Below are 25,480 nucleotides of genomic sequence, written 5' to 3' on the forward strand. Positions count from 1 at the left end.
GACTACATTTTAAACATATAGTTTGTTAATACTTTAATCTGTAACGCAAATGAAAACTATTAAAAATAATCAGTTTGTGCTGGATAGAAATGTACTTGAAACATCCTGAAAGAAAATCTAGCTATAAATATTGTCACAGCAGTATAATTTTCAGAAACAAACATAAGTAAGTACTCAGAGGGGTTAGAAGTAATTTAGACACTAAATATAAATCCCTAATGAATTCTCAATGCACACAACATAATAGACTTGGCCTTAAAAATTATAATTTGATTTTATTGCTTTTTATTACCAACCCATTATTATATTCCATAAAAAGTAAAATTGAAAGGCTTAGTCCTGGGGGATAGCTATCTATCTTTAATTTCTCACTCTACCTTTGTGAGGAAACACACACGTGCAGGACTGAAATCATATGACCAATCTTGCCATGAACAGTGTGCCAGTCCATCTCAGATCAATGGAAGAAAGACACAACATAGGGCAGCCAATCAAATCTACTGTGGCTAGCTTGTCTTTGGAGATGAAAGGAAACCAGGGCACCAGGAGAAAACCCATATGCACATGCAAACTCCACAAAGTACAGTAAGTGCCCCAAGTTTATGTGGAAACAAACTAAAAGTCAGTGAAGTAGTGGGATAACATAGCGTGTCATGTTAGAAATTCTTTTTTTTTGCTCATTAGAAAAATCTAATTTAGGTAATTAAACAAGAACAGAAAAAACAGTCGTGCATTTGCAGGTTCTATCATGGACAGACAAGAGCTGCGTGGGGCTCACAACATATTGTTAGAACAGATCCTAGATGGAAAAAAGAGTGTGTTTACCTTTTCTTGGTACTGCCGGCGTGAAGAGTCCAGTGACTGGATAAGGGCGGTGGCATGACCCACAAACATGGCATAGCAGGTGGCACCCACAATCATGCTCAGCATGGTAATCCAGAGGTCAGACATGCTGACTGGTGCGCGGGCACCATACCCGATGCACAGCATGTGGCTCATGGCTTTGAAGAGGGCATATGAATACTGCTTACCCCAGGAGTCATTCTGAAAGTGAGAAAGGGGGAGAATGATATTGCGCAAGGTTTAAGGCAATTTGTTTGATGGATCACGGGATTTTAAGAGAACATCCTGCTCACATCCCCTTCATGCATGAGAGGAAAGATACACCAGTTTATAATCAGAAAGTTTTGAGCAATTGTTTTTTAGTACAGAAACTTGATGGCTGTAAGCATGCTAATCAACATCTATTACTTCCATTTCTTTTTAACTGCTGAATTTTATTTTCTGTTCAGCCTTGGGACATTTCAGAATAGAAGAGAAAAGAAAAGCCTTGCCTAGATTTGGCATGCACAATGAAGATACATCACCAAATGTTACATGAAATTACTTGGAAATGCAGAAAAGTATAAACATGTTGATTACATATTCTGTATATGCTATTCTTTCCTCCCAACAATCTGTTGCAGTCACTTTTCCCAAGTAAGCATTACTGCCATTTGATGGATTGTTTGTATTTACAGCTGTGAATGTGACAGCCAAATATACAGAGTGTCTTTAAATTCACTTAACACTTACTGTTGGGAAGACCTTACAAATGATAAAATGTATTTTAGTAAAGTTATGTCTGGTTGAGCACATGATAATGAAGCACATATTTCTTAGAATTTAATTTTATCCCCAAGGGATGCCGTTAAAACTGTGTGAATGCTCCCATGTACAGGTACAGTAAATCATTTTTTTAAGTACGCTAACACAGTTGGCAAATAGTTCAGCCAACCTGCGAAGATGGAAGAAAACAGAGATGAACTCCAATATCCCACAACAAGAAGGACTTTTTTATACAATAGCTACTGTATGCTTGCGTCTGAAGTGTTTATCTAAGCCAGGGGTGTCCAGTCCTGAATAAATAAGTCCTGGAGATTTTTTATTCAAACATGGCTCTTAATGTCCTATATCAGTTTAATGTTGGTTTAATTAAAAAATAATAATATCCCCCTGATTTTTGGTTGGTGATGAAGAGACACGGCTAACTATTAGGCACTGGGAGTTTCCAATGTGTCAAAATGGCTCTGCACATGGGTGCATTGGAGAAGTGTTTCAATTCGTAATTCCACATTGGAAGTGGTTTAACACTTTAACACTTTCTGTAAAATCTGGCACTTCATATCCAAAACAGAAACATAAATGACTGTATACCAAGACAGTCCTTGACGATATTAGTAAACAGATCAGTAGTGACAACAGGCAAAGTCATCATCACTCAGGCTTATGTCATTGTCTCTTCCTGACAAGAAGACACACACCATGACTAATTAAGCATCTTGGGCAGTAACACCTTATGTGGTAAGTAGCCTTCTGCTGTACGTCTAGCTGATTATCATTCCATTAACCATTTGTTCTTGAGATAAACAGTTTCACAGATCTGAAACTAAAGTTCCACATGCTTGACCTGTGCAATAATGAGGTTAATTTCATGAATTAAGGCAGATTACAGAGGCCACTAACAGAGAACATAAATAATTCAGTGTGTGGGAACAAGTGGAGGTTCCTTTGAAACTTCACACTTTAAACTAATGCTGTATGTGAGCACAACATGCAAGGATGACAAATTTTCCATTTTGTTCCTACACTGTTCCTTTTCCAAATGATGACTATGGAAGTTTAATTTGGTGAAAGACATCACTACATAAGACATCAAATCTTCAAAAACTTGTCACTGCAGTGCCTAAAATAGCTGGTCAAGGAGACAGGATCCTTACCCTGTTGCTCTGGCACCATGATTTTCTTGGTAGTTTCCTGATATTGTCCACACTAACCACACTCCACAATTCTCTCACAACAATGCAAATTGTTTGTCGTCTTTATAAAGGGGTATTTGACTTCACAAGGAGGTATGTACAGGCAATTTAAATTAACATTAAAATGCAAAATTACTTCACCCATTTTATTCCTTGAACTGTATACATGTATACTACACTTAACACATGATAATACAGTTTTTGATCTTAAAGGGAAACTATTCCCAGGCACAATGATGTATCTAACAGTTTCACAAACTTTATAAGAAAGAAAGTAAAGTTCTAGAGAAGGTATCATAAAGTGGTGTCACTTTGTGGAAAATAGGCAAATACTATAAATGTATTGAGTATGACCCAGTAAGAATGCAAGCTTCATTCTGCTATTGTGATGCTATTTTGTAACAATGTTTAAAATGGCAATCACATTACAATTCACCACTTAGAATATACATCAGCTGGGGGCATATCCCCATTTTCAATTAATCTGCAATGTAATTCTCCATGTTAAATAAGTTATTAAAAAATAAATATTATATACAAATTTATTGGTACACTTTGATTTTCTAATTTCCTTGAATTGCTTACAGTGCTGCAGAACATGGTTATTCAGTGGGCTCAATCACAGTACAGTAGGTACTGTAGCTCCATTGCATTAAATAAAAATGAGATCAACTTGGGAAAAAATGTCATCAATTACAAAATAGAACTTTACAGTATGCTGTTTATTATCTCTTTTTTGAAGTATTTAAAAAAACCTTAAACTGTTTTTCATTTTGTACATACTTACTAAAGCAATAAAAACCTCATCTGACCATCCATTTTTTGCCAGTATGGTGAAGTAAGATTACTTCCTCCAAGGGCAATACAGACCTTTGACTTGACTGATGCTCAGGCCCCTGGGAAGGAACATTAAAAATCTAGAATTCACTTTTGAACATTCATCCTAGAAAATAATTTGTGGAGCTCTCGCCCATAAAAATGTAAATGAGATTGGCTGTAGGAATCAGTGCTCATTAATATTTCAGGCATCAATAAGTTTCATTTTTGGTAAATGAAGAGCTTTTATATTATTTCTAAAAAAAAACTCTCAAGTCACCAAGCAAAATGGTTTACAAGCATCTGCTATACTATGAGGCACCACAACACATTGTTCAAAGGTTAGAAAGAAAGAGCTAACCATGCTTGAATTAATGTCTTATATTTACTCAAGTGGACAAAAAACAATTTGTTATGGAATTTCTACCTTTCATTTTTCCACACGGAGGGAATTCATTGTTATTCAATGAGTCAAAGGACATTACGCAGGATGAAGTCATTTCACAGGATATGCTTTTTGAAGGTGGCTGGAATGCTGTTTTGTGTCTCGAGGCAACCATGATACTAATGGTAGCAACGTTATCTTATCAAATGATTAAGTAGATGAGGTTCACCAGAGGTTAAAGCTAGTTTCATGCTATTAATCATGTAGATAATATATCCTACATTATACTATTCAGCAGTATGCACAGTACATTGCAAATGCTTTGAGAAAAAGCTAAAATGTTTAATATTTTTTCTGCACTGCATTTATATACATGTAGTATATATTACTCTTTAGATGTGAATACAAATAAATGGATAATGGATTCTAAGCATCAGCAGGAACTATTTCTTCTCAGTAATATAAGGGACCAAACAGGTTTATAAAAATTGGCTATAAAAACTGACATGATCCGTTTGCATGTTTGTCTGAAGTATATGTTTTGTTTAGTGTATAGCTGGCTATTGTTGGAATTTTGTTTTTTACACATTGGCTTGTATGCATACTTCCTTGGTTTAAATGAATTTGCCTAATGCTTTTATCAAAACAACTTACAGTACATATAAAGACATTGTGACATTGTTGTTATTACAACAGTACTTCAGACTGGGTTTAGGTCCAAGGCCAAAACACCTGCTCCTAGTATATTGGGCAAAATATATTGTGTTTTTTGTGAATATTATATTAAGGTGTTTGTTCATACTATATTGGTATACATGAATACAGACCTACTGTAATTTTCTAACATGTAATTGGTTTCTAAACATAGAGCATTTCTACAGTATGTATACTGTATCACATTTGTTTATGTGTACCACAAAGCAACAAACTGATAACTCAACATTTAGTGAAAATCATCATTTTCTCACCACTAACTGTACAGTATGTATTAACCAATCCATTCAACAACCAAATCAAACAAACCTGTATACATAAAACATTAGCTTTCAAAACAAATAGCATGTGCTAAAGATGTAAATTATGACTAGTTTGGCCCTTCATACTGTATCACTGGAATTTGAAAACAGTCTTTTAAAACTGGATTTTTCTTTTGTTGGGAGTGTGGCACAGTATGTTAAAGTTTTGAGCCTGATAGAAAGAGAAAAAAGAGAAAAAACAAGGCACAAGTGCTACTCATTCCAGAGTCCTGTTCTGAAATGGTTTTCCTTGACACATTGAAATAAGTAGTACAGTAGATGCGTTTTGGAAAACAATGGCTGGGGAGTCACTTTCATTTTCATTTGGAGCCTGTTGCTTGCTCATCAAATATGTTACTATGGCAGTCTAGAAAAAAAAAACTTTGGAATGATGTTTGATTTGCCTCAAGTCACAGAGTTAAACGTCATTTCTTAAGTCAGTACTTAATTATTGAGAGATACAGAATTGTGAAAAAATACAAAAGGCTGCTTATGTGGTTGGTTTTTGGAATTCCCTAACAATATAAAATAAATTCACAAAAAAAATGTTTTTTATAAAAACAATATTTCCCAAATATTTTTGGGAAGTAGGCAAAGAGCAAAACTGGCATATAACATATAACATGTAAAACTTTGGTGTGACATCAGAAACATAAAAACATAACTAGCACAACAACTGGCAAACATTAGTAAATGCTTGACTCAGTATTAGCGTTATCCTACAGTGTATAAGAAATATATAAGAAAATGTTTTAAATAATGCAAATATTTAAAGAAAACCAAAAGTAACAAGGCCCAAATAACATTGTTGTAGGAAAACATAGCAGAAGGAGCACCATTAAACTAATGATTAATTAGTTGTTTGTATAAAAACTTTACTTCTTAACACAACAAAGGGAGATATATGTGACACTTACAGAATTCTTTAGGAGAAAAACATTGAGGATTTCTTTTGAAAATCTGCTGAGGGAGGCTTCCCTTTTTGATGGTGTTAACTCCAATCCTCTTAACTCAGAAAAGAGAACCTCCCTCAAAAGAGTAGATAAGTTGAAAGCAAATTATTTCCCTGAGGATACTGTTTATATAAATTACAAAAAAGCAAAAACATGCTTCAGAATAGACATTCACAGAAAGTAATTTGTTTATTTTGGAAAGTAAAGAAAATAAAATCTTATTATTAAGATATTATTATATTATTATAGTTCAATAAAGTCCATATAGACTGAATATTTCATTTTTGTTGAAAATCTGCTGTCCCCTCAGGTGTATTATGTGTCTTATAGGAGACAATATTGTCATCAGGTCCCTGGGACACTGGTTTTCTAATAAAAGCCTCAAGTTTAGTTCACATCTATAATATAATATCTCTCAGCACTCCTTTAAAATACAATCCTGCTTTTTTATATTTTTTAAATATTCTGTAGAATATATTTTGTAGTTTGCCTATAAATGGATGTACTGTAATATCTAATGATATGTAGTACTGTATGAACAATAAAACAAAAAAACAAAACATTTTCTTGTAAAAATATGCTAATACTGAATTTTACATAATCTTTTTATCATTGGATTATACATGTATATTTTAAGCATGGTGTGTAAATTCTAAACATTAAATTATTAGAGAAAAATAACAATGTGCCTTTTTACATTTTGGTAATCAACACTAACCCAGTCAGAGAGAAGGTGAACTAGCCAACCTGCTGAGTCGTGGGTTTTCAGTTTAAATCTGTTGTATTGCTGTCAGCATATTAATGTCTAGCCTCGGGTCTGTATGAATAGATTTTACCACAACAAGCACAATTCTTATCAAAGACACACAGAATGGGGTAATATTGTGTACACTGTGTCTTATGTACAGTAAGTTCTTCAATCAGTGTCAAAGGTGCAGCACGGCTAATATAGTTCTCATTAAGACATGAGTTTAAGAAAACCATATAAAATATAGAAAGGATGTGTGAGTAATTTCTAAAACTATTCGTCAACAGAATTCCAAGCAGCCTTACAAAACAGTAGTTTCTATGGTTTAACGGTATATCAATAAAAAAACAGTTTTTGACTTTGATTAGGAGGACACGATGTATACAGTAGGTTGCTCTGCCTTTTGTGCTTGGTGATACAGATCACAAATATCAAGATGTAGAGATTTAGTCTATAAGCCTAAATAATTTCTGTCTGTTTATAAAACAGTTCTCTGGTTCAGCTTTCAGAGTTAAATTTAATCGATGTAGTAACTAATTGTATGGCAGGTGCTGTATTGAACCTAAATGTAAAAGAACAAAAATGCATATAAAAGAATTAAATAGGTACTGTATAAAACAATCTTATATTCACAAATACGGCAAATTCAGATAACTTGCATTCAAGTATGAACTTTCATAAAACCCCAAGTGTTATGATGGGATTTGACATTAAATGATACAGTATATGTAATTTGCCGTCATAATTATACATTTATTATAAAATTAAATTTATTAATTAAAAATTTAAAAAAATTAGCTTCATTCTTTCTAACAGGTGTCAGAACTAAATACGATTTTTTTTGAAGAGTCAGTTGCTCACAACAATAATTATTTGAATTAATATTAATCTTCAATAGATTCCTAAGGATACTTATTTAATTATGTATGTATTATTATGTATTAATTGTAAAACATTGCATTCACAAACTAAATGTGAACATGCTGAAGAACTGTCTGCATTTTCATCTAAAGTATACTGTCTTTTACAAACTGTCAAACTGCAGCTCTATTTTTGTAACTAAATAAATTCTTTCTACTGTTTTCCTTATGAAAGACCTTTTTTCTGATATCATAGGAATTGCTATTTATTCAGGGTTAAATGCTTTATAATTGTTTAATTAATAATTAGTAATTGATAATAAATAATATTTATTATTTGAGTACTTACATTCCATATTTTTAGAAATTATTTCAAAGGTACAGTAATACAGTAGGTCAGACAATTCCTGTTTTTTTACCCTTTTGAAATTTATACACTGGGGTTCTTTGCCTTGTTGGTATCTGGAACTTAGGGGAGATTTTGTTTGTCAGCTTTTCTGAGAATATCAGTCCTTCTGTCACAACCAGCTTTGCCTTCACGGCAGTCTAGCTCTCTCCTGGAAACTGTCCGGAAGCACCCCATTGCTCAGCAACACATCAACAAGTCTGCTGCGTTCTGATTAGAGCTCCTGATGGCACGCAAGAATAGGAATGTTTCTCTACATGCTGCAGGAATTGATTTTGTTGAAATTTAAAATTAAATGTAGGCACAGCCTACACTCATTTGGAGCCCTTCTTATGTTCTGTGTCCTTATGTTCATAGGAGACCAGCAAAGTTAGACCAGTGCCAGTCAAAGGTCTCAATTAAAAACTGTGTTGCAATTTTAGTCTGTGATCTGCAAGGAGGAGAAAAGGGGAGGTACTGTAGGTAGTTATGGGATACAGTTATCCCATAGCAGAGCTTTCAGAAGTTTACATTTGCAGGAGATCAAATCTTATTTAATTGCACATGCATTACTGTATTTGAATAAAATAAATACAGAGCATCCAATTACACTTTTCATATAAATGCTACAAATACAGATATGATCAGGAAATGACCATTTGTTGTGGGAATAATTTTGTTATTTTTCATTGAACATAGTATAAATTAGCAATTGAAAATCACAGGTTAGTAGAGAGTTTAGGAAGGGCAGCAAGTTAGGTTCAAGGAGTTCTGTAGCGAAAAGACACTCCTGTCCAGACAAACACACCTGGCTCTCCCGGTAGATTTTGGCAAGATACCTTGACTCCCTGATCATGACCTATTGTCGACGGACTTTGTGTCTGGCTATATGGTCTTGTCTTTTTTAAGATTTTCACCAGCCATCATATTCATCAGGTAATTTACTTTGACTCTCTCAATAATCAGATGATCTAGTGCTCGTAAAACAGGCAAAATAACACTCAAGTTAATCTTGGTCAGTCGTGAATGATCAATTATTCAAAATGACTTTGAAATATTTTATCAATATCTAAAATCCATATACTGTAGTAAGTCCATATCGTTGTTTTGTTTTTTACAATCAGCAAAGAAATGTACGTTTATGTGAATCTTTATAAAACATTATTTTGTCTTTTGATGTATAATGTTTTAAAAAATCAAAGGTGTCCATGAGGTGGGACTCCACAGGAAATAATACATTAAGTATAAGTGGAACAAATATTACTACAGTATATAACATGAGGTATGATGTTATTCAAGACAATAATCCAGGGCAAGTACAATTTAATAAAAATACATTGTAGACCATCTTCTTTGACACAACAAATCAAACAAAGAAAGATTTATGTCCGTAATAATGTAATGTAATAGTCTGTCCATAGCAAAGGATAAGAGCTTAATGTCTGCATGACATATTTGTTAATAACTGTTTCATACTGTATTTATGCTTGTAATCTAAAGGATAATTAAAGCAACCATTTTAAAATTATCACACACATATACAAGCATAAAACTGAAAAGATACCATTAATCAGATAGGGGATGCCCATATTTCTCTATACCAATGCCCATATGAGGGCAGAAAACCTTCCACTGCAGATGATGTTCAGTCTTCTTCTGAAGATTCACTTCATTATCATTAATACAATTTAACATGAAAAACACAATGTTTCAAAGATTCAAACACTTCAGCACTCCATTTATGTTCGAACCTGATTCTTAATTCACATTTACTGTCTATTGAGTAAACTTGTAGACTTTTACCTACAGTACATGGTGAAGCAGTATTTAATATGTTAATGTATTTAATGGCATTTTAGTTCAGTTTTTACTGCTACAGTATGTCTAAATATGTTAAACCATAAACTCTTAAGGGTGTGTACTACTCAATGCTGAATCATTCACCATTGCCATTGTCAATGAAAACAAGTACTGTATGTAGTGATCCCAAGTATCATGAACTTAATAATGTTTAAATTTCATAATGAATTTAATAATAATAAAATTGAACACTTTGGTTACAGTATTTTTCACATATTTATATACAAGCGAGACAGGACTCACTTATTTAGAGTGACAGAATCTTATTGCACTTTCTAATCATTCAGTGTTTAGAAACTGAGTTATTGGACTTACATCCACAGGAAGTGTATTTCCATTATTTAGAGTAATGACTCAACACGGAAGATGCTTAAGTGAAACTAAGCATCCTTGTAGAAAGAATAACATAAATTCACACTGCTTTCAAAGACATTCACAAAAAATCCTGTAATTGTTAATTGTACTTTCTGAGATTGCTTAAAAAACCTGATGGAGACATACTGCACATGCATGGCTTAAATAGCTTTGTTACTGTAGTTTAGTCATTAATACCCATTAATGGGTTGGGTATTAACTCCTCTGTTATATGTAGAAATCTTTTTAAATGTATTTTTAATTTAACTGTGCCTTTTGAAGTCCATGTACTGTAAATAATATCTGATGTAGATCATGCTTTCATTTCATCATAAAGTGTCTACTACAGTCCTTCCTAAGCTATAATACTGTACTGTATGTACTGTACAGTCTTCTGCAGCTGGGTTTCATACAGGTCTAGCTTTTATGAGTGCACAGCTAATTTGAAGATTCTGTACAAATATTTAAGGCTTTAAAGGAAATAGTGCCTGCCTGTCTAAAGGGTTTATTCCATCACTACATTCCTGTAAAGTACCTGAGTTCTGTTGACCTTCATTGTGCAACTAAAATTGAGACTTTTTGTGCTGTCATAGTACACATCTGAAATTCACTTTCTATATTACTTCCAAATAAACAATGTGTATTTAATGTGTGTTAAAAACAATGTGTTTTTAATGTATGTTATTAAGACTATTGTATAACTTATGAGGCATATGTTTGCAAATACACAGTTGCTAAAAGTTATGAAAAATATTTTACTTTTAGTTTTACCAGCAGCATGGTGCTATGGCAGTAAGTGCTTCTGCCTCACTGGTTCTGTTCAAGGATGGGACATCTTCTGTGTGGAGTCTGCATGCTCTCTCTCTCTTGGATTTTCTGTGAGTGCTTCAGTTTGAAAAATCAGAATATCTAAATTGACCCTGTTTGTGTGCACTCTGTCCACTCTGTGGGAACTGGTGTCCTGTCCAGGGTTCATCACCTGCACTGCTACTGTACATACAGTACATGTCTATGTTTCTGTGACACTTATGTTAATTTATCATAGAACAATTTTTTGTACATTAAAGCCACTTTTACTATTTTGTATTAATACAGATCAATTGCAAATGATGTTTGTTAGTACTGCACCTATTTTAGTTCATGTCACTAAGTGTGTGTTGACTGAAAAACAAGGTTCTTAATGAAATGTTCATGTACAGTATAATAATAAGAACATTGTTTTTTCTATATTTAGTAGATAAACAATTGAGAAAAAAATTGAAAGGACGACGATTATTTTTACTTAATTTTGTGTAATTATGTACTGTATACAGTACAGCATTTTCTTTATAATGTATTACAAAACCTAACTTTATAACAAAAAAGCTCCATTTATTGAGCTGCAGTGACCTCCTATTTTGTGTGCTTATTGAACATCCCGAAGGCAAATACATATCTAGCCCTGCCAAATTAAGACAGATCTCAGGCATTTATAGCATTATGGGTAAATAATGGACTCTAAGAACAAAGTGTGACTGATGCTGTATTTCACTCTTAATGAGAATAAAACTGACATACAATTGATTTCTCGGGCAATAGAGACCACCCAAGACAATGAGTTTTCTGATATTAAAGTTTTACTGCTGTGTTTCACCCATTTCTAATTTTACCTTCAAAGCAGGTACAAAACACAGATAGATGAAATTACTGTCAGGGTTGATGGAAAGGTAAAAGTATTTGTAATCTGTGGAACCAAATCATCGTGAGAATGTTGAAAAACTGAATGGTCAATTACTCCAAGGGCCCTAAAAGAAACCCAGGAATCTGAAAAGTAATTTAGAACAGATACTAAAGATGTGTTTCACAGAATTATATACTAAGCATGTAAAGTATGTAATATACTCAGTCATCATTATCTACAGTATAGGTCTATCTATCCACCTTTCTGGTATAACAAATTCTTCAGCAGAAAGAATAATATAATGAAATAGAACAGGAGCTGTAAACTAGCAAGAATATGGAAACCTTGTGTTCTACCTAAAATGAAACCACTGATCCCTCGAAACTGAAAGCAGCCTAGACAAAAAAAATGTTGTTGTGTAAACAATTTTTTTTTAATCTAGAAGAGCTATAAACAAAAATACATTTTTTGCTATTTGTGCTTATACAAATTTAAAAAAACAAAAAGCAGAGTAACATTAAACCCAGCCTTGCTCCTTTTGGGCAAACACTAGTAATGGTCTTTACAATTTCTTTTCTGTACTATGGGTGCTCTGGAAGGTTTTTGCAAGTGCAATTACATAAGACAAAGAAAAAAACAAACAAGTGATCCAATGTGAATATGGTATTGTACTGGTAAGAGGAAAGTAATATACAGTACTGTAATGATTCCACCTGCCAGGAACATGGAATCACAAGCAGCTGTTACCTCAGGGTCACTCCTTTATTTGTTAGCAGGTTTGACTCCGTGACATGGTAACAACAGTCATTACAGTATATAACGCCCTCATTAAATTAATATTTTCTTATGTTACTAAAGGCCATACTAAGATCAAGAGTTCTCGGAAGATAAACAATAATCTGTTTTAGATGCTTGAACCAGAAAAAAAAAACGAATGTACCTTTGGAATACTCTAATATGTGCTTCCTTATAAAGGTCATCCAACCTTTAAATCAATCAACCAACATGAAGTTTAAAATTCTAATCTCATAAAATACAAGAAAGCCAAGAAAGAAATTGCTACAGAGATTACATTAAATTGGGCATCAACCTTTTACTGTCACAAAAATACGGGCATCTTGCTTTCTTTGTAAAACAAATCTCTTTCATTAGAAAAGCTTTCAGATTTTTTAAGTATAATCCTCAGCTGAACCTAAAGCTTGCAATATTAAACTATTACTTAATACTGAAGACTCAGTATTTCAGAAGAAAAATGTCAGATTACTAGTAACCAACAGCTCAAAGCCTTAGAGTGTTATAAAATGTTGAGTTATAGAATCAATTAATACTAAAACCATTATACTGCATTGTGTTTTTTTTTTGTCTATGCCATCGTACCATATTTATCTTGAGGAACTTCGCCCTGTCTTTAAGGGAACAAAAGCTGATTTTTTTTAAGACTGCATTTTTTGGGGTGTTTTACGTTTATCCTGTGCCAAGTTTGGTTGCAATGCCACTTAAAGGCTTTGCTGATAACAAAACCTAGAAGAAGAACCTGAAGAAGGCTCCACGGCTGAAACGTTGTGTTCTCTTTCTTCTTTTTTTCAGCATGGAATAAACCTATTACTTGTTCCTTTGCAGCCTATGCATGCTGACGCAGCTACCCACCTGATTTAACTATGATGACAGATGACAAACTTTAATAAAAAATGGACAATACTGTGTATTACATATTGATCAATAGTACAGTATATCAAATACAGTCAATTCATAAGTGAACTGGTTTACTACAATTTGGTGTTATTCGTGACTAATTCACTGGTATTTTGCTTATAGAATGCATACTGTATCTTATTCTGTTTTCTAGTTTTTTGAATGAACAGTTCCAGCTTTTGTATAACCTTCCAAGTTCCAGGCTTAACAGTTAACAAGATAATAAAATACACAGTGAGCATAAACATAAAAAAATCAAATTTACTAAGATTCATATTCAGCACCACATGTTGGAGAATGGGTCTTTTTTTTTTCTTGGAAAACAGATGAGGTCTGAGGAGGATTAAAAGATGGAATGTAGTAATAAAAATATCCTAGTCAACATAACTTTGGCCTACCTTCTTTGTGAAACCTAGTCCAACACTTACAGTATAGTGACACAATAATGTTTAATGTGGTTGAGCCTAATAATGTAGTCCTAGATGTAGCCATCAGTAGCTATGCAACTTTTTATGCAGTACTACAGTATGTACTGTGTACAGTATGTTTTATAACTATGGGTCAGAAATAAGTTTCACTGCCTGATAGTAATGGAGACAAAAAATATTGATTTGTATTGGGGACTTCCTCACGACATTAACACTACCTTTCCTGGTACCAAGGGATCTTTTTAGATGTTGTTCATATAGAGATGTCTACTGCTGTGCATGTGACCAGCCTAGCTGCTGGTTCTATCAAAGCACTGTTAATTTCACCATCATATTCCACTAGTGGGTTTGATTCTCAGGGGTCCTTTATGAGCTAGAAACATACAGTACATGGTTGTGGTTGTTGGGTGAGATGCTAGTGTACTTCATGGAGGAGGAATTGGAATATATCTGACACTTTGTTGTTATGTATCACCATTGAAATTTTATTTCATTACACCTACAGTATATGGCAGAGGTACCCAACTCTGGTCCACAAAATCCTGTCCATAAGAAAAAATGATTAAACCTATACTGTAACCAACAACTGTCTACAAATTCCAAATAAGTTCTTGGGGAAGCTTTCCCACACCTTTGGACTTATTTAGCTTAGAAAGAAGGTTAAAGCATTCATAACTAATTATTGTGTTTACTACATAAGAGCTTTTGGTACTAAACTTGATCCCACATCCGTGTACCCTACTTACTGTCTATTATGAAGAATGTTTATTTCGGACCAAAGGACCCCCAAAATGAAGTCAATCATGGCAGACATACAGTACTAACTGTGTAGCAAATCACTATGCCACTATCATTCTTGGTTATAGTCTGACTTGTAAGACCGAATATTGTATTGCTTGTGAAATTCACTTTTCTTAGTTTGTGAGAAAATTGAATGTGATCTATAGCTATGTTTTGAAGTAAAAATGAAACTTTAACAAGAGTTCAACTGCTGTATACGTGTCCTGATTTTATGGAAGTACTTGTGTGTGGCAAATGAGGTCCCAGTTTGAGATATTAAACTACTGCATCTGTTCTCTGTCTATCTACATTTGTGATATGAAACAGCAGAATCATGGCATTGGAAATTGAAAACTACATATATATATATACAGTACAAAGGATGCACAACACTTGGATACAACCATATAATGTAAAGGAAAAAAATAAACAAACACCATGAAAAATGTACAATACTTACAACCATACCGTTTAGCGACACCCAGCAATCTGGAGGGAAATCCTGGAGAAGTGGCACCAGAAACTGGAGACAACCGTCCCAGTGGCAAAGAAGAAGCATCATTCCAATGAGATTAAATATTCTTACCACTGCACTTGCGAGATCATATGTCATGTGGAAGATCTGGAAAGAAAAGCGACACAACCTGATTTATTCCAGGGCCTGGTTATGGCTACTTTCAAAGTCCCCTGTAAAATCGCCCAAAAAGAAAGAAACAAGAGAAAACAATGTTCCAATTACAGTAAGATGTTTATTAGAGAAAAGATAAGTAATTTGTCAGTATGATTAAGATTAGAAACATCTTTAGGTTGTATTTAAAGTTGACAATCTAATTAAGCTGTAATAAATAATATTGTTTGTCAAATCCAAAACTGGGCATGGGTTCCAAATCACTAGAAAACAGCGTAATGTCTAAATTTCCAAGACAGGTGCACTGAACACTAATACCACAAGGGCTTTGGATTTGTCAAAACTAAGGTCTCATAAGCTTTAATTTCACACTAGGTTTATTTTTAGTATTTTTTGGATGCACAAGCTGTTGCAAAATTAGTGAAAACAAGAGAAATTACACAAAAAGAAGATTCTTTAATAGTCCTTGTTTCCTAAAATTTCCCAAATCTGTCTTTAAAATAAATTTTAAATGTAACTGTACAGCACAAAAAAGATGGCAAGATTGATGATCCAAATATTAAAGCTTTAAGATCACCTGAATAGAGAAATCACTAAAACAATTATTAACTCAAATATGAACTGTTTTCAAAGCAGAATTTTATTTTATAGTAAATAGGTTTTTTAAAATACTTGCTGGTTTTCTAACTGTACGAATCGACTAGAGGTTAATCTAGGGTTTGAACATCAGAAAAGAGTTCTGTAGTCACTTGACCATACAGTAGGTACAGTATACTCCATTTATAGTGTCATATCATATTGTATAATACAGTATCACATCATAGCCTGCTGTAATATCTATGAATGGTCATAACCTTAAATTTTTATGTATTTTTCAGTTTTCTTTTAAATATAATCAACATTATTTTATTTATAAACGTTATTTAAATTTCTGAAAATCATATCAGTCTCACTTATTCTTCAATTAGAATGTAATACTGATCACTTGGCTGGATCGATGTAGTTCAAAACAGGTAAAGATCTAAGAATTATGTTTCATACACAGCATACGGTATGTGAAATCTGTTAGGCATACAGTATATTTCTCAAAATTAAGTCTCAAGCATAAAATGCTCAGTATATAATGCTGACTTAAGTACAGTACAAAGCCCAGTGGTTTATTAACTCCAAACTCGTATGCAGTTAGACTTTCCATTCCAGAAAAAAAAACTGGTTTCTCTTGTAATATAAGGGAATGAGGCAAGAGAAAGTACTGCACAGTTTTTGTTAACTTAGTTTTCTTGATGACACTGAGTTCCTTGAGGTTCTCAAGATGTGTATATTTATCTTACAGCTGTGATGGTGCCCTAGGCTAGCAGTCATACAGTACGATTCCCTTCCCCATCACTTAGTGGAGCTGTAATCAAGGTTTTTATTGCTCTGTGGAAAATATATTTTCCCCCCAGTTACTCATTTTCCTGTGAGTCATACAGTACATATAGTAGAAGAGCTGCAGATACTGAGACATGAAAAGCAGACAGATTCTCGAATAATGCACAACACTACAATTTAATTTTTACTTAGAATAAAACATTAAAAAACAAGTATTTTGACACAATATGTTTTTACAAGTAAACCTTTATTGCTTGGTTCAAGCATATACTGTATGGTGTCAGGAGATAAATAGCAATGCAGCAGTATTTACATATTTTTAGACTTGATTTGTTTGATATATTTAGGATTACTTTGGGCACAACAGATGCCTGTTCTTCCTGGATCTTTTTGGTTGTTGTTAGTTTTATAACATGCTCTTTCATCACGATAATTGCTGTGCTTATCATTGTCAGCCATTAAGGTACAGTTTACAGTATCTCAATAGCTGTATGATAAACTCTATCTTATTTAAAATATGAAAACCCTTAATATTGTATAAGAATATTTATATTATGTGAAAAAACTAATTTTCACATGCTAAGAAAACAGATATTTTAAAGTATCTAAATATGTATTACTTGAAAAGATACAGCCTATATATTATGATAAAGAACATAATAAAATTTTCAAACAATATGACTCCTTTCAGTTAACAAATATGAGGTTCTTATCTAAGTATTTTATCTAATTGTTTTGCGAAAAATCCCAGTGTGTCCCAAAAGCAAAATGATGTATTGTACCATGTAACACAACAAATTCTTTGTACTTCACATAATGTTTTCCAGGAAATGTTTTCATTGATTTTCTATTTATAAAGTATTCAAGGTTGAACACTAAAAAAAGGGCTTGACCTAAGTACTGTAGGAAATGTGAAAAGGAAAAAGGCATCACTGTACCATTTCTTATTTTCCAGCAAACGTTCTTGTTTGGGCTGTGATTTTATTACATATGTGAATGGCAACTGGCACATCAATAAGTATTACTTGAGTGTATAATAAACCAAATATATCACAGAAACAACAATAGACAATTGTATGGCAGATGTTTGAAAACAGTACCTGGTTTCTTTCTAAAATCTTATTCCCATGAATAATTAAATATTTAAATACACCCGTAATTGGTTTAATTGATCGTAGAAATTGTGGACATTGTTTTGCAAAGGTCAAGGACCTAACAAGATAGTTATACAATGATGAAACATTTTTATTGCATTCTATTTATAAATCTTACCTTTATAAATCTCAAAGTATTCACAACCTTTCTGGAAGTCTTTAGAATGCGCAGGGTAATGTTAAAAAACATGTAAAACCACAACTACAGGAGCTATGAATCAGTCACAATATCGAAACAGCACATTCTTACTTTGAAGCAACAATTAGATGCCACAATAAAAAAGCACATCTTCTCAAAAACTTTCTATTAGACACCTATTACTTACCAATGTCTTTCCGGCAAAAATAAAAGGCAAAGAAAATAATTGTGCAATTTAAACACTTTGTTGAAACAGTAATAACGAAGCAACATAATTTGAAATATCAAAGAGAAGCATATGATGTACAGATTTAAAGATAATTTTATGTGAACTTATATTTTCATTTTTTGATTTTTTATTTGATCATGTACTTGGAAAATACTATACCCTTCAGTTCTATTAGAATCTGCAATTATTCTGTTGTTTCATTCACCATAATTTAGAATTGCCAATTGTCAATCATCTCTGTTGACCACTGATTTAAACCTGTGTGGGAGGAATGCAAATTCTTCAGAACTTGCACTGTCATGCCATCTGCATTGGTTTATATCACAAACCCTGCAGTGTCAATATCCAAGATAAGGTGTCAGTGGGAGGATAGATGTAGCTTTGAGCGATAACACTGTACACTTATAGCTGCCAAACAAGGCTCTGTGGTCATTGATAGGTAGCATTATGAGCACACCCTGGCCAACTCAAAGACATTCCACCCCAGCACTGATCAGACAACTGTGAGCCACCTGGGGAATTCTGAGGAATCCCGGTTACAGAGGGCTTATTACATAGTCCGCACTGGAACCAGGTATGCCTGTACTCTGAATGGTACCTTAGCTAGTTTAGATACTTGAGAGCCCCCAGAGATGTTTAAGAAAATGAATGTTTGAATTACAACAAAATATACCAGTAAAGCAAATTTTAGCTGTAGCAATAGCAATAGTAACTGTATAACCTATATAAAAATGCCATTAAATAGTGATTTTTAAATTAACTTAAATAGGGATTAGTGTGTGGTAATAAAACAAAATGGTGAGAATCAGTTGTGTTTTTTCAACCACATGTGTAAAATACGCTGTTAGTTTAAAAATAAATACTCCATGAGCAATGCACATGACAATCATGATATTAATATCTTGATAAGCCTGATTGCAATTTTGTAATTTTAGTGCTGTACAATACAAATCTTAAAGGCGAAGACATGCTAATTCAGATACTACTGCACATAAACTGTATGTGCAAATATATGATTACATTAGATTAGATATATTTACTTTAAAATATTTTTTAAATAGATATGGTTCTTTTTTTAAACTTCATCGCATGTACAATAACAATGCACAGTTAATACATTTCATCAGCATTTTAAAAACCAATGGAAAAAACAGTGCTTTTGGAAAACTGAAATTAGAAAAGTGCATTCATCCACAATGAAAAATATATTGATTATTAATAAGAAACAACATAAATTGATAATTTTGTTTAATTATTAATATTGGCGCCCCTCCACAATTAAAGGAATTAGTTAAGGAGTTTTTTTCAGGCCAGGGACAGAGAGGAGATAAGGAATGCAATGAGTGCTTGGATAGAAATGAAATAGTTTTTAAAAATATCTAATTTAATTTATTAATTTATTAAAATGAGTACTAGCCATGGCAGTAGTTGTAGTAGTGGTTCCACTTTGTACTAATATCATTAAGCACAGATAAATCAACATTTTAATTTATATTTAATACGTTAAGAGATTGTTTAAAAATAAGAAAATGTCATAGTACACATACTTACATTTTTTTTGTTTTTTTTTGTTTTGACTTGTCAATTATGCGCAATAACAGTTTATCCAGAGCTTGAGGTATTTCTTCTCTATTTTTAAGGCAATAGGATTGCTCTCTCCATAAACTGCTTAATATTCCAAGGCTGTACTCCTATACACTTGTATTATTGTCCAATGGTTTTGTGTTGTGTGAAGCAACAAGAGAAATTAATTTTATGCAGAACAAATTTACAAAATGGCATTTGTTTCTAAAAAAAACACAATTTGCTCTTAATTATGACAATCCTAACCTGCTAAAAGTAAATTATAAGGTTTTCAGGTGAGGATTACAATGATCAAAACACTTAAATCTAAATGTGTGGTTGTATACAGTAGTAAATTTACTGTATTACAATCTATTGTGTTAATTCTAGTAAGTATAATAGTGACTTTCAATGCCCTCCAGTGAAATATTCTTCCATTTCAGTGATTAGTCTTCTTTGTCCACCAAAGCAAAGCATCTCTATCATATCATACATGGTTCAGAGGAACAACAGCCAAGTATATACAGTAGTTATCCTATTTACTTCTATAATGTTATGGACACAAATGATTAGTAGCTCATGCAATATCACTACGCTTGGGAGAGTTTTTCTATAGCACTAAAGGCTGAACTAGAAGTCATAAGACAGTTCCACCTCCTAAATACTGTGATATACTGTAACAAGAGATAATTAATATTGGTTATCATAATTTACAGTGACTGCATGTTCTTGAAAAGTTACTATAAGCCTAGAGCTTATACACACAAGTACAGTATACCCTCACCATGAACAAGCAGTTTTGTGATGATGGATGGAATTATTTTTAAAGCAAGAGGAACAAATTAAGATTGAAATTACTTAGATATCTCCTTCTCCTAATTTGTGTCCTTTTTCAATTTCACTAGCTATACCAATTATCTAGTTTCTGGTACACAAAGTAAATTAGTCAGATGTGCACATGATACCAAAGTAGGAGGATTGTCAAACACCGTGAAGGAGGCAAACGCATGGCAGATGATACTTAATGTAGACAAGTGTACAGTTTTGCATGCAGGTAGCAAAAATGTAAACGATAGATACAAAGTGAATCACTGAGACAGAGCAGACTACTTATGAACTTACTGTACGGTAAAAGTTAATGTACTGTAAATACTGTACGTCTTCCAGATAATGTGGGGAAGCAATTTAAAAGACAAACAACATGCTAGAACACACATTTCTAAGAACTTAAATCTATAGATCTTATGTTTAAAAAACACAGAGATAAAACATTTTATTGAACAGACGTTTGGTTGGACGTCAAGTTCTAATCTAGCTCTTCCGCATCCCTATGCATAAAATGTCCCTGGCTGAACATGACTCTGTGACCATCTACTCTAGTACCCCTCTCTCTTCCCCATCATCACCACAGCAGCAGCCTCCCTGGCTCCTGCCTCATACAGTAAGGAGGGATGTGACATCATTGACCTCCAACCATCAGTGTCTCTCAGCCAAGCAAGTAACAGCCAAGTACTGTATATAACCTGAAGCCTACTGTACGTGGTAATCAGAACTTTGTTTTAAAACCGGTAATCTACTTTTGTCATTTTAATTTAAAATTTGACTGTTTATTTAGTTTTGCAAAAAGTATTGCAAGAAAAATTCCTGACAAAAATAGCCTTCTTGAGAATGTCACAATGCAAAACAGAGGAAATGAAGTCAAAAGACAAAAAACCTTTTACAAATGGTTCTAAACAGTAAAACACATGAAAGAGAATGAGAAAATAAAGAGGTATAGACTCACAAAAAAATGTTATAATTTCTGCATTTCAAGAGTATCCTTTACAACTGCATTCAGATTTCAGTATCTTTTAACATTCCTTATTAAAGGTAGAATGTCTACAAATGTACTGTATTGTGAGCAGTCCATTTGCAAAGCACATTTCAGTTGTTAATTTCCAAATTTGTTCTCCTAGGAGCATACTGTACATTAAGTCAAAACAGCTCTCGAGTACAGGCTTCCTGATTGACCTACAGTACCATCTCCTTGTCCTGATCATGTTTGATCTGAGTGCAGTGACTTCATCTGTACAGTAAGTCTTTTTGTAAGTCTCTTGCTATGTTTTTGGAATCCAAATACTCTGCCACTTCTATTTTGCATGCTTCTCTTACCAGATCTTAATCTGCGGCATGCCTATAGTTTACCTGGCAAAAATCCTGGCTGTTAAAAATTGATTAACCTTGCATAATCTGCCTTATGTAAATCATTGTAATTATTTTATAGGTACTTGATGCTGTATATGAAAGGTGGTACCAGGATAAAGGTTTTAGGTAACTATGAAAAAAACGTTAAACATACAATCAGAGAAAAGAGCTTGATACAGATGTATACAGAGTTTTATTGAACTCTGTAGGCACAGAAATAGTGAAGTAGTGAAGATCACCATTACTGATTATGTAAATCAGTGGTAACATAAGTACGGACTGCACATGAAATAAGACAGATACACTGACGGGAATCTGTCCTTGGAACCAGATACAGAACCTGACTGCCTACTTAGCAAAACATCACTGACTTCCAGTTGTACACTTATAGATAGAGCATCTATATGCCCTGGAAGATTAGAGCCTGTAGTTCTGTTCCTATGAAACCTGTCAAATTTCAAAATAAGCTAAATACATTTTAATTGTATAATTAAATACAATTTAATTAATTTGATTAAATTAATGGCAAATCCCAAAATGTCCTATAAGTTAATCTTATTGTTATAGATGGTTCAATGGTTTTTGAGAGTAGAACGAATGAAGAAACCAGTAATGCGTAAAACAAAAACTACAGTAAGTACACCATCCATACCAACTTTTTACTGCTCATACTGTATGTACTGTATATCAAGGTAGCTTACAGTAAATACAATTTTTGTTCTGGTTCTTTATTTCCCTGACAGCAATTTAATAAGGTCTCAATAAATCAGAATCAAACCAGATTTCTGCAGAACCTTATACAAGAGGCAAGGAGGAGGAATAATCCCTCTGAGGACTGATAGATTAAAGTCAGTTCCTTTCCTTACTCCCACAGCAAACAAAAGAGACATACTGTACTGTATGCTCTTGCTTTTATGTGTTACTCAATGCACACTGGAAAACTCCTAAGGGATGACCATTGAATCACTGAGTTTGCCACTCTTTGCAATTACGAGGCAGAGCTAGGAGTAAATGCATTAGTTGCTGGGCTGGACACCCAAAAGCTGCGCTTCAGTCCAATGTTTTATTCACTTTGAGAACTGCATGTCATTGCAGTCTTAGACTTCATTGCTTATAGAATGTAGGAAATAGAGTCCATCGCTAGACAAAGACTTTAGATTATTTTTTAATTTAGAAATTAAAAAATGTGATTCTAATAATAGAGTAGTCAGAGTAGTAATTATGCATTATACTTATCATACTTTTTGGGTTTCCTTTAAGTATTATGAGAAAGGTTGCAAATTCTGGGTGACTTGTCACTGACCTACAGTTAAGGTTATTTGGGATTAATACTGGATGTAATTACAAGGATTAAACCAACCACATTCTTTCCTTGCACTGTGATGCAGACATGAAACTGATATTAGGAAAGCCACGGCTGCTTTTAGTTTCTTGTTTCTTGTAGGTATTTTTTCAAAATGTCCTTATTGAAATTAGCTGTAAATAACATTTCAACTTTACTTCTGAAATCAACAGTCTTTTATGCCTGTTTGGAGAGTCTAAAATGACAAAGCATTGTTTCATTTTTTATGAGTGTCACCAACTGTTTCTGAAATATATATTTTAAAAAAATATATAGTAGTGCGGTGTTGCATTACCTTTGATGATTTGGTTGCCTTTACTGACAGATGGTCACCATTGATCAAACTGAAGAGGTGTGACATAAAACAGTAATCATTTGATGAGGATAGCTACTGGATTACTGCTGTGTTTAAATCACTCACACTTCTTTTTTCTCATAGCTTGTCAAACAGTGTGCAGTAGGAACCCAACATTTTCCACCATATGTGTTGCAAGGTGCAAGGCTTATTTTTGTACTGAGACCAAAATGTTTTTTTCACTGATACAGCTCACTACAGAAACACAGAAGTGGCCAAACCAAGATCTGTTTGTGTTTTCCTTCTTGGATGACGATAACTGTATAATTGTAACTTGTTTGTAATCAGTTTTTCAGTATTGTGAAATGTACATTATAATATCAAAGGCTTAGTTGCACCCTTTTCTAAAGATTGCATTTATTAAACACTTTTTTTATTGCGGACTAAGATTTGTGTCACGTTTTTTTTTGCTCTGATACAGTACATGTTTTATTAATTATTTTCCCCAACTTTCCAGAAAGATGTGTAGATGAAGTGGTATGAGGTGATTTGGTTTGTGAGTTTATTGGTGGGTCTGATTTCAGTTAAGTGGATGGAAGGATGGAAGCGAAAGACCACTGTAATGGTACAGGCAGATGTTATTGGGACTGTTTTTGACTTGGGCGAGGGCCATGTCAGTGCAGTCTTTGCAGTCCATGAACACGAACCATCCCAGACAAGCCCCTATCATAAAATGCAAAACAATACAGTACATATCTAGCAGTGTACAAATACATTGGCCCTCTGTTCATTTGAAGACCATCCAGATAACATCATGATTGTCCGACAACCTCATTTATTAATATATTGCAGGACGTGCAACAGATGTTTCACTTACATTGGTGAAACAGGAGTAAGACTAATTTCAAGGAATGCATCAGAGGAGCAAACAACAAAGATAATTTCAAGCCAGTAGTTCTGCATTACCTGTCTTGACCATGCTTCTACTGACCTTTTTGTCTGTATCCTTTCACAAGGATTCCAGATTTCAGGATTCTTAATCCAAATATACCTCAGAATCCAAAATTGTACTTTAAACCAGAATCACACCTTCTACCATCTCTCAATGATTGACTTGTTTCTCCTCATCCTGCAGTTACAAATTTCAGCTTTTTCACACTTACACTGCAATCTATCTCCCAGAATTCCATATTTTTTGGATGCTCTTTCTCATTTCCTGCTCCCTCTTTCTCTCAGTAACCTACAGTAAGAATGAAAGACTTTAAGAAACCCAAAGTTATGCAAAAAAACACGTTATGCCTGAGTACATTAAGAAAAACAAAAATAATATACTTTCTTATTGTAATAATGCATAATTAATAACCAAGCCAATCCTGAATAAAAATTTGAAAAGTCTGGTGTATTGCAGTTCCATGAAGAATACGGTCACATGCAATTCAATAAGTACAAGTACAGTGTATAACAAATAACTGAAAAGCTTTAACTACATTCATTCTTCCAAAATATTTTACACTTAACCAAAAACACAACACTATGATCCCCTTAAAGTCTATTGCATAATGTTCATTTTTGGTTTCCTTAAACCATTCCATCAACCAAGCCTCACTTTTAAGAAAGGTACTATACAGTACATGCTCATAAGGCTTTTTTGTATTATCATGAAATAATCAACACCCTTACTTTAACAGAACCACGATGCTATTAAGACTTTTTATATCTAGTCTCCATATATGTACAGAAGCTGTTGCCATGATACAATCCAGTAATCAGTAGGTTTAGGGATGACTGAATCTCCTAAATCCATTAATATTAATGGCTTCAAACTTCATGATTGACTCAT

General features: G+C 33.5%; 1 protein-coding gene across 1 annotated transcript in view; it reads right to left on the bottom strand.

Moving 5' to 3' along the window:
- hcn1 (hyperpolarization activated cyclic nucleotide-gated potassium channel 1) overlaps positions 1-25,480 on the bottom strand; it is a 93,455-nt gene that overhangs the window by 36,587 nt on the left and 31,388 nt on the right. Inside the window, exons 3-4 of the mRNA XM_088628910.1 lie at positions 15,196-15,357; positions 826-1,044 (exon numbers count right to left, since the gene is read on the bottom strand). Coding sequence (XP_088485036.1) covers positions 826-1,044; positions 15,196-15,357 — 381 coding nt within the window. The remainder of the gene's footprint in view (positions 1-825; positions 1,045-15,195; positions 15,358-25,480) is intronic.

The sequence above is a fragment of the Lepisosteus platostomus genome, chromosome 4, assembly GCF_059453375.1.
Source record: "Lepisosteus platostomus isolate fLepPlt1 chromosome 4, fLepPlt1.hap1, whole genome shotgun sequence".
NCBI classification, from domain to species: Eukaryota; Metazoa; Chordata; class Actinopteri; order Semionotiformes; family Lepisosteidae; genus Lepisosteus; species Lepisosteus platostomus.